General features: G+C 42.8%; 1 protein-coding gene across 1 annotated transcript in view; it reads right to left on the bottom strand.

The window, feature by feature from the left end:
* Nucleotides 1-386: 386 nt before the first annotated feature.
* CMYA5 (cardiomyopathy associated 5) overlaps nucleotides 387-10884 on the bottom strand; it is a 51591-nt gene continuing 41093 nt past the window's right edge. Inside the window, exons 10-13 of the mRNA XM_082497232.1 lie at nucleotides 7645-7778; nucleotides 6792-6891; nucleotides 5525-5701; nucleotides 387-4581 (exon numbers count right to left, since the gene is read on the bottom strand). Of these exons, the coding sequence (XP_082353358.1) occupies nucleotides 4329-4581; nucleotides 5525-5701; nucleotides 6792-6891; nucleotides 7645-7778 (664 nt within the window). The 3' untranslated portion in view covers nucleotides 387-4328. The remainder of the gene's footprint in view (nucleotides 4582-5524; nucleotides 5702-6791; nucleotides 6892-7644; nucleotides 7779-10884) is intronic.

The raw sequence follows: 10884 nt of genomic DNA, 5'->3' as shown, positions 1-10884 counted from the left end.
AAGGTGTCATTTCTGCACAGATATTTTCCAGAGTGAAAAAAAGGGCACTTGAGACGGTGCATTTTCTAACTGTTGACAAAATCACTGTGGGTCTGGGGTGGATATCTGCTCCATTTCCTTCCAGGTTGTGCTCCTGTAGGAACTGCATTGTGGAGTGGTCTCTGGTCAGCAAACGCTGCTTTCCCCTGTGGCAGAAAATTGGACAAACTCAACAGGAAAAATGAAGGCACTTTTCTAGTTCAATCTCCCTTCCACAGCATGTGGCTGGAAGTGGAAAGAGATGCTCTCACTTCCTTGCTGGTTGTGTGATTATCTGAGCATACTGAGCTTCTTGATAGAAACGCAAAACAATGGTAACGTAATCATGACTCCACCACAGAATGGGATTTTTCAAATCCAGTTTAAACCTCAACATGGCAGAGGTCCTATTTATTATCTTGAAATGAGGATGACTCAAAAAGATCAAAATTTCATGTTATTCTTAAATCCATCTTTACGTACACATTCAAAACCCTGCAGTGCTAATAGAAAACATATTTCACATGCATATCACAGACAACATCACAGTACTGTGGATTTAACAGCAGTTTACTGGTACTGTGCCATACTGGGTTTATGTCTTAAAACAGGCTTAGTGATAACACGTAATTAAGTTCCACAATCATAGTGGGGAGGGTGAGATTTTTAATGTTCCTGTTTCTCAAATAAGGTGTCACTAGACCATTTTCAGTACAAACAGCTACATTTCAGTGACATTTCCCTTTTTAAGAGCTAGGGCTAGCGCAAAGTTGTGCCTGCGTGCATGCACTGCAGTTTGAGATGCGTTGCCAAGTTACTCTGCGTGGAAGCAATTAAACTCTCTCTGGAGCAGAAAGACCTAAGCCAGGTTTGTGGATCAATACTACTGATACTAGCAATATTCCAGTTCAACACTATTTTGACAGTAAAAATTAATGTTTCTCTTCTTACAGTCAGGCCTATATTCTCATCTCAGTGCACAAGGGTTTACGAGCCTAGTCTAAAACCTGCTGAAGTGAAAAGAAATCGTTCCTTTTAATGCAATGTATTTCAGATCATTCCAAATATTTATTAACAATATTTACAATGTTAGGCATCCCCTTTTGTAATTTCAGGATGAAAATAAATCCCCAAATACTGGTGAACTCTTGCAGTTCTTTGTGTAACTCCTGAAATGCATTTCTGTGTAGTTCTAAGCATGGAATGATGATTAGACTGTGTACACATACCACACAACCCTGTCAGCACTTGCACAAAGTCTTAGTTACTATCAGCCAAACAAACTAACATCCTCTGCTGAAAAATAAGTCACGCTGTTTTTAAAGTGTTTTTAAACGCTAAACTCATCAAGCACAAGAAAAATAGACTGACTGGGAGTTTTTTATCTTTTTCTTCTCTAGCACATTGTTACAAACTATGATGGCCAGAAAAAAATGGATGCAACAAGCCTCAAAATCTCAATTCATCTAAATGTAACATCATATGGACTGCACTGCACATTCAGGCTTATATTGACAGTTAACTTATGGAAAGTGAATTCCTGAACTTGGTGCCACTTTGTGCCCATCAGGCAAGTAAAAGATCACAGCAGAAGTACCTCTAGGCTTTCCAAAGGCAGGAGAGTTTGCAGCATGTATTATAAGTCCTAGCAGCTTAATTGTGGCTTTCAGGATCTGCTTTCCTCACTAATATGAATTTTCTCCCTATGCTGAATCTTAACTCTTATATATTCTTTTTTGTTTAGTGTGCACTTTGTTCCATCTCTCCAAACGAGATATTCTCTCTCGGCATTCCTTCATCTGGCATAGCTTAATGCGGACCAGATTTAGACATTGAAATCAGTACTGTTTAGGCTATTTGAGTGACATTTTAAATTTCAAATAATTTATCCAGCTTTCACATAAACAGTAAATAGACTTTTTGATACTGCCCAGTCTAAAAGCTGAACCTTATACAAAAATTAGCAAGAAAGCAGAGTCAGGCAGTTTTTCAATTTGAACTGAGTATTTCTAAGAATGAGGTGCTCCAAGAGAAACATTTTGCCAAACTTAAATGTTGCAGTCATACCTGCGTAATAATGAGTGGCAATAGATGAGGCCTCTGCTTTTCATGTTGAAAACACTATTTACTAATATGCAGTTACCTTCAACAAGGCCATTGTGTCCTGCCTTTGTTGAAAAAGCCACCCAAATAATTTGATGTCATTTTGCTCTCCTTCTCACTGGCTGTCCCCTTATCAATACATCGCGTTGGTGTCCATGGAGTAATCCCACACTTGGGACAGCAGCGACCCGGGCGAGGAGAATGCGGGTAAAATTGCCCCAAAGCTGGCAGTTTTCAGGTTTAGTAGAAAGTGCCACACTAAGCTCTGGAGATAGCCAAACCTCTGGCAAGGTCACTGGCTGCGGGAGCCTGAGGAATGCACCCTGCCAACACCACTGACCTGCCTCTTAGGTGATGACCATCTGCCCTGTGAGAGTTTCCAGCCTGCCTTCTGCCTCCTTCTCCTCAGCCTTCATGATAACGCTACCCTCAATACCCTTTCTGCCTTTCCTTCCCAATTAATCCAGGACCTTTTCTCACCATCCTATACACCTCTACAAAACACTCGCTGGAGCCAACAGCACACTACCTTGCTTTTTCATTCCCTTCTCTCCCTGGCAGGGACTGGGAACGGGCACTTTTTAATTAAAATGCCAAAAAGAGCTCTGGCTTAAAATAAATGGTCACAGGATCTTGTTTGTCTTGCCTCAACCACCCTGTCTGAGCCTGCTGTGACAGTGTGGAGCGTGTCTCCTCTGGGACAGCAGGCTAAAGCAGCAAGCACATGCCTTGGTGGTGTTAAATCATAAATAAAACAGCAGCAGCAGGCACCTCCTCGGAGCATAAAAAGCAGAAGCTTCCCTGTAACTCATTTAAGCCCTCTCTTCAGAAGCAAACCCTCCCCGTTAGACTCCTGAAATCTGCTTTACTTCAGGGAGTACAGCTCTTCAGCTGAGCTCAGAAATGAGTCTGGCAGCATAGTCCCCTGCGGCAGAAATCTCCAGAGCCGGCACAGCATGAAAAGCATTGCCCGCCTGCCTTAAGATTGATTTCCCCCCAGCGTTCACTGGAACTCGGCAGCACTAACACTCGTGCGTTCGACCCTTGGGGCAGGCGAGAAGACAGCCGTACCACCGATGTGTGAAGGTCTTGGAAAAAACGTTTGAAAAAGCCAAGGGGGGAAATCAGCATCCTACTGCTCTGCTTGCACAAGCCATTTTTAGCCTGCCTGTGTTGGCGGCCCTGAAACACTGCGCCTTGCTGGTGCGATGCTGGTGCTAGTGTAGGTAACAGGAGGGAGCAGGGCAGATGCAGGAAAATGCCCACAAGCCTGAAATTGGGAGCATCAGATCTGTAAGTGCCAAGGCAAATAGCAGTGATGGAAAAGGGGGAGGTCCACAAGGAGGTCGCTGGCAACTGGACACTTCTCTAAGGTCCTGGGTGGCAACCTTCCCTTCACCATCGAAACCACCTAACCAACAAATTGAGAACAAAAAACACAGGGAAGACTTTTACCACTATTATCAAGTTTCCTCATACATGTGTTTCATGAGTAACTATTTACAGATACAGATATTTACTGACAGTCAGGTAGCTGTCTGCTAGTCTGCTGTGACCAGGGCAGGTAGGTGTTGCATACTCAAACTTTACATGACTGTTATGAAGATTAGTCTGGGACTCACTCATTTTGGAAACATGCAGATTTCTAAGCTTCCAAGTTTTCTTAATTTGTGCATTTAAAGAAAAGAGTTGGGAAAAAATAACACGAGATATATTAACCTGCAAAATGGTTCAGTTTTTGAAAATTCTCCCTATTTTTCAAACATGTCACCTTGGATTCAGGCTCCAACTGTCCTGGCAAATGATGAAATGATGGCTTTCACGTATTGCAGTGAGAGATGCATTTATTTTATACACAGGCTCATCATCAACTTTAAAAAGACAGCTACCAACTGTCCTTATTTTTACAGGGAAAGTACATTTCCCCCTCTCTTAATATTCATATCTAACAAAACGGTTTCTTCCCCTCAAAAGTACTGCTGTGTATATCACTAGGTGCACACTCTATCTGAAGGTGTCAATTTTCTCTCCAGGCTCAGGGTGATTATGTGGCTGAGCACTAACTACAGTTACTGATGATGTGGGGGAGAGCTGTGTGTGTGGCATTCATTGGTGAAGACTAGACATCCCTCCCTGACACCCCCCTTCCCCTCCCTGCCCCCTGACGCTGTAATTGTCAGTTTTCCCTGGGAGTGTGAAGCAGGGGATTAGCTGTGCTTCACAAACTCCGGCAGCTCCATGCCGGTGCGCAGAGTAAGCGCTCCAGCCTTCTCCAGGGCAAAGGCTGGGTAAGCAGCATCAGTGAATTTGTGCCTGATGGCGAACAGCACCAGTCCTCTCTCTGCATTGAAGAACAACAGTCTGCCACTGCTGTAATCCAACAGGATGCCAATCCTGGTCAGGTGTTCTGTCATACGGACATCGCTCATCACACCGGTGTGAAGAAATCTGTAAAGAAAGCTACAGGGAAATGGAAACCAAAATACAGTGAGCCTCCTCATGGCGTTTTACCAGAAATAACCTACTGCTTAATTCCCATCTATTAACAGGTAGCTGCATACAGCAGCGTATCACGTGGCAACAGCATTTTGCTCAGTACTCAAGCAGAGCAAATGTAGGACCGCTTCAAAGCCCCGCCAGGCGTGCTGATGAGCCCTTTCACTTGGTATCTTTGGACTCCCAGGATAAAAGCAGTCTTGCTGAAATCATGTTCCTCTATATCTTTCTTATTACATGTCTTTGTGGGGACCTCTGCTTTGGCAAAACCCTTTGCACCTCAGATGTTTCATTTAGGCAGCTATGTTCATGCATCTGTATGATTTCACACCAAAAAAGCATGCTTGTTTAGATCAAGCGCACCTTTACACCATTAACAGGGTGATGCCATACAAAACTCCAAGCAGCCTGGCACTGGCCCGCTGAAGGCTACACCAATGCCCAGCAGTCCTGCCACAGTGGCAGGTGGCTGCCTGTCACTGTGGAGGTCAAGGTAGGAAAAGTCGTTCCCTATGGAGCCCTGACATCTCCTGCAGATGGGTGTAGATGCTAAAAAGACTGCATTTATGGAAATAAATACACTTGCTGGGATTCTGTGAAGCAGTTCAGGATATGAGCCTGGAACAACAAAGCAGTGGCAAATGAGGTTTTGAAGTTTTATTCACTGGCTGGGTGAAGGGCCGTCGATTGGTCTGTTTGAGATTAATTTTATTTTTAAGGTACTTTATAAGATTTTTTAATTAAGAGGAAGTCTAAAGTTCCTTTGTAGTTGTCCTTTTCTTATTACTCAAATTTGCAGAAAGAAAGCAGACGGGTCCTTTCTGCTCTCGTGATTCTTGAAGCTGGCCAGCTTTATTTACATCAAGGACAAGTAATGTCCCAAGCAGCTAGACTGCCTCAGCTTTACCTGGTTTGTGTCGGACAGCACCGCATGCACCAGGAGGTATCACTCAGCCCCAGGATGCTGCTTCGTGATGTTGCCTCATAGCAAATCCCAATCCTGTAGCTTCTGCAGGCAGTGACAACAATTTCCCAGTAATGACATCCCTGAGCAGGCAGCAGTTCACCCAGGACTGAAGGAAACCTGTTTGTGTAAGAGGTGTACAGTAAAGTGAGTGTGGTGGCAGACCAAACATATTGTGATATTTCTTCTGGTCATGCAGCTGCATCTAAAATTACTAAAGGATTTCTTTCTGTTCTCCTAACTGCAGGGTTTTATCAAAGATTTGAATGTGATCACTGAGAGTCATTTCATCTTTGCACTGAGATGACTCATCTTGAGGACTGAAAACTGAGAGTCATTTCATCTTTGCACTGAGATGGACTCATCTTGAGGACTGAAAACTATGCAACTTTATGCAAAATTATATGAAGCTAACAAAAGGTGGAAAAGGTGACTTTGGAGGCAAAAAAGACCTCAAATTTAGTAATTTAGCAGGCTTTTTCAAACTAGAAAGCAGGCTTGTTTTCAGTAGAACCAGTGACAAACATCTTGTGTGCATTCAGCTGTAACAGTAAAAAAAAGTGCTTGAACCAGTAATACCTCACTATCTTTTGAGATGTCATATCAGTATGGCACAACTTATACAAGTGGACCTGTGCCTGTCATGGAACTGATAACAGTATGTCAAAAAATACCATGTTTGCAATGGATGGAGCTAGCCTGGTACAACTGTTCTAACATATCCCAGGAGCACTTCCTAGTTCTCCAAAGCCACAGACGCTTTGGAAAACTTACCAATAATGCCCCCAGTAGAGGAGCAAAGTAAAAGGATGGATTACTTCTCCCACAATATTTTCAGAAGTGAGCCCTCAAATCCGGCTTTCTCAGGGCAGCAACAAGTTACTTTGAGACTGAAGTGCTCTGAAGGGTTAAGCAGTGACCATGGACTGAGGCAAAGCCAGCAGTCCCAGTATGTACCACTGCCTTTGACTTTCTGGAGGTTCCTCAGTGCAACACTGAACTCTTCCCAGCACCCACATCAACGCTGCTACTGGCTTTATTGAGATATCACAGTGCTTGAAAGGGGGGTCCGGGGGCTACATGTATGAAATGATTCAGTCCTCCTACAAAATTGGCTAGTGCCGTGTGAAAGCTACCTATAGGCAAAAATAAGAGTGAGTGACCCATCCTGCACCCTGCGGGGTGGTCATGCTCACCATGCTGTACTCACCCAGCGAATTTGGCTTTCTCAGGAAGGCGGATCACCGTTGCATTGGAGGAGATTTGCAAAGCGGGATGGGCTGTGTCGCTCAGCAGGCGAAATCGAGTTCCTGGTACAATTCACGAAAGAGAAACATCGTTTCTGAGAGGCTGGCAATGTTAACATGAGGTGAATCATAAAACGTTAAGCAACTATTACTGCCATCTTAGCTGGACAGAGTTGTGTCTTCTGGCAGGTAAGAGCAGAAGAAAATTGGGTGAAAATGCAAGGACTCTCCCAAGCTGTGCCTGACCGAACAGGACATTCAGAAATGTAGCTAGGTGATAAAGAAGTTTTCAGTGGTCAAGAAGTTTGAATAACTTTCAAGCAATTGCTTTTTCAAAATAGCAAATTTGGGTTTTAAGGCTGATTTGGAAGAACTATATATGATTTAACACTATCTGGAAACCTTAAAGTTTATGCGCTGCTCTGCATGCTTCCTCAACCCTGAAACCCGAAGTCCGTAAGGTTTTAATTGTGGGAGTTTTTAAAGATCATGGTATCTTTTATCAGAACATGCTCTTCCAAACTCAAGCAAACTGAGGTTCCTGAAGAATACTTGATAATTTCATGTTTCTGACAGAATTAAATGTTTTTGCTTCTGAGGTCACAACAGTTTTACATTGACATAAATCAATCAACTTCAAGAGGAATAGTCCCGGATTGCGCTGATTTTAAGCAGATAAAATACAACCTCTTTCATCTCAATAACTTGCTTACTCCCATATTGGAAAGTTCAGTTACAATTTCTGGAGGAAAATGCCATCTTTGGCTGCTTTACCCCCCCATCCCATTGTTTTGACATTAGAAAATGGTGATCTACCTTTAGTTGAGATGAGAGCTGCTTCACTTTGTTCACTTGTCCCAAATGGGTTGACAGCTCTCAAGTAGAAGAAATAGTTCACATTGGGCTCCAGGGATACTTTCAGTTCAGGTTTCTTTATACCAGCAAAAGATCTGCAAATTTTGAAGATTTTCATACATGAAAATGTATGCAGATATCCAAACCAGGAAAGAATAATTTATGCAAAGAGCTAAGCCACCTAACCGTATTGTTAACTACTGAAACAACAGGCACCATACAGAATCTTGAAATCAGAAAGAAGAACACTGTTTTCACAAACAACTGGGTTATGTGGGAGCTCTGGCATTTTACTTGAGGGATCATCTTTACTTCTGACAAATTTTCAGGTGCTTTTTCCTGTACCACCTTCTCACGCAGTGCAGTCATTTGGGGTAATGCTCACTTCATGTTCATTTTGCAGCATAAGTCATCGCATAAAATGCAAGCAGCACAGAATCAAATTCTCATCTACCTCCTGTAAAAAGGCTGCATTACAAAATGAACAAGCTTCTGAAGAAAAAAAAAACAACTCCCTGTAATTAATTCAGCTGTATGACAGTGAAAGTACTTGTTGTGTTTCTACTGATCCGAAAGAATGGATTACCCTTATCTGAGACCGCACAGAAACCGTGCACTTCTTATTATGAACTCCTTGCTCATAAATTGTTCTTCAACAAAGTCTTGGCTTTGTCTCCCTCACGGTGCTGTGCACTCTAACAGGCTGGTTTTGCAAGAGGCAGCAGCAGGGGAACTGCCTTTGCACAGTGCCCTTAGTGCTTTGACTAAGTCTCCTCTTTGTGGTGCCTCAAAAGCTCCAGCCCTCACATCCTCCACTGCTGATGTCTTGACACGCTGCAGGAAAGCGAGAGTCAGCACCCACTCAATCTGCTTCACAGGCACTTTGAAGTGCCAGTGAAAGTACTTTGGATGGCAAGAAAGATGCCAGTTTTATTTTCTGTATTGTCAGGAGTATGAAAGATTGACTTAACAAATTCTCATACACTGAATCCTGATTTTCCTCATTTTTGCCTCGTATGATAACAGCAAAGCCAGACAGTATTTATCCACCGCACTGTATGTCTGCAGGTAAAGACTGTTTATCTGTATAAATTAGATCATTTCCTCCCAGAAATGCTTAAGGGAATCTTCAAGGTAAGCATTTAAATTTTCAAGTGTAATGCGGGTCTTTTGAGATAACCTCCCTGTTCTCCGCGCAGAAAGATGATAACCTCAGTAGTGTGAGAAAGGGTTGAACACAGGAGTCTTGCTCTGCTCTCCAGCAAATTCATGAGCAGGAGACGTGCCTTTGGAGAGCTTTTTCTTCCACCTCAGGTGTGAGAGTGGAGCCCAGGATGGTATCCCTCCTTCAGGTAATGCCTCTATGGGAAGCTAAATTAAACAAATTACCTTTCCCAGCACTAATTACTGTCACCCCAGAGGAGGTTAGGGTGGGAAAATCAGCAGTCAGATCAGATCATTGCTATTAATTTGTAGTGACTGTTTTTCCACATATGTCCCACCAGAGAGCAGTATAATCTGAGGAATAATCCGCGCTCATCCATCAGGATTTTTCACATGCCTGTCCCTGCTGCATTTATCAATCACATAAAGGTAAAATCCCACAGCCCAAATACACACACCAAATTCCTGCAAACACCACATAGAGCTCTGCATCTAGGAGAGTGGCATCCTGGGGAAAGACTGGTGCATGATCCTTACTAGTTTGTAAAAGATATTTTGTATTGACAGCTGTCATTAAAAGCAATTGAAAGCATTAAGAAAAAACACCGGTTGCTCCTGTGATTTTTTTTTTTTTCAATTTGAAAGGATTTCAGAGAGTTTGGAGCCATGCTGCCTTTAGAGAATGTGTTGCATTAATGTTGTGTCACATTAATACAGTAAACAGAAGTGGGTCGCCCAAACATGGTAGCAATTGTATGGTTTGCTTCACCCTCAAGACTAACCAAAGCCCCAACCACAAGAGCACTTCAGCAAGGCACTACAAGTTCAGCAGGCTGATTGGTTCTTACTGAAAAGTTCAGGGAAGAGGTGCAACTTGATGAGTTGCCTGATGAGAACCTGAGATCTTTAGACTTAAAACAGGAAGAAGGTTCATTTGAGCATAGGGGATGAGAGAAAAAAGAAAGACGAGTTGGAGAAAAAATACAGGGTGGGAACGGGGCGAGGAGGCAAATACAAAAGAAGTGAGAGAAAGGAAAACGAGGATGAAAACAGAGGCATGGGAAAAGAAGTGGGAACCTGAGATATGAAGAAATTTTTCCATGCTTCCTAGACAAGTCTCACCCAATCTGTTCCTTAAATGCACCATCCTGACATTTTTGGTGTGAATCTAAAGCACAGACCACTGGAAAGAAGTTTTGAGCCAACAGTTACAAGTGAGAGGAAGGGAGGACACACTAAACTTCATCAGAAGCTGTTTGTGGCAACAGGTAGATTAACGTGTCTTAAGCACAGTGATGCCCTCTACATGGCTCGCTCTTCTGTCTTCTGGAAAAAGCCATGTAAATCAGTGTCCTTCCAAAGAAATTAAGGGTTTTTTTCACTATGTGCTATTTAGATAATGGCTAGTTAATAAAACACGAAACTGTTTCTAAATCCAAGTAGACAGGTACATTCTGGTGTAGTGAGTAGACCTGGAGTCTGAATCCTAGAGCCTGTGTATTCCAGAAAGGGTTTGGGTCCAGCCAATTGCAGAATAGTGTCAGCCATCAAAGTTCAGACTTGGGCGTCTTTAAAATCTGAAGTTGTCCAAATCAGAATTTGATTGCATGTTTAAATCTGAGAGCAATAGCATGCCTCTTTTCAGTTGTAAAAGTGAGAAAGAAAAATCTGGATTTCAAGCAGATCTGGTCAGTAAAACAGTGATCAGACTTTCGAATGGCATTCTCTGCTTGATAATCTATTTTAGCCAGCTTTAAGCTGCCTAAGAGTAAGAACTCATCAATTTTATCTACGATTAAGGCTTAAAAAACAGTCCCCCTGCTGCCAACTAATAAAACAGAATATGCCAACAAGAAGGAATTTCATTTGCAACACTCTGAGCCAGCTCCAAGCTCACAAGAGGCTGCGTGCAAGGAAGAAATAGATCTTGCTATCGCCTCTCTTTCTGTTTAGAGGATACAGTGAAAGGGGAAAGTAAATACTGAGGGGTCCCCAGCAATCATTGTAGTTTGTCATGCTTCAAGCTGACCCTTGCAA

The sequence above is a fragment of the Vanellus vanellus genome, assembly GCF_965231255.1.
Source record: "Vanellus vanellus genome assembly, chromosome: Z".
NCBI lineage: Eukaryota > Metazoa > Chordata > Aves > Charadriiformes > Charadriidae > Vanellus > Vanellus vanellus.
The sequence above is the reverse complement of the archived record's forward strand: the minus strand, read 5'-3'. Positions and strand labels throughout refer to the sequence as shown.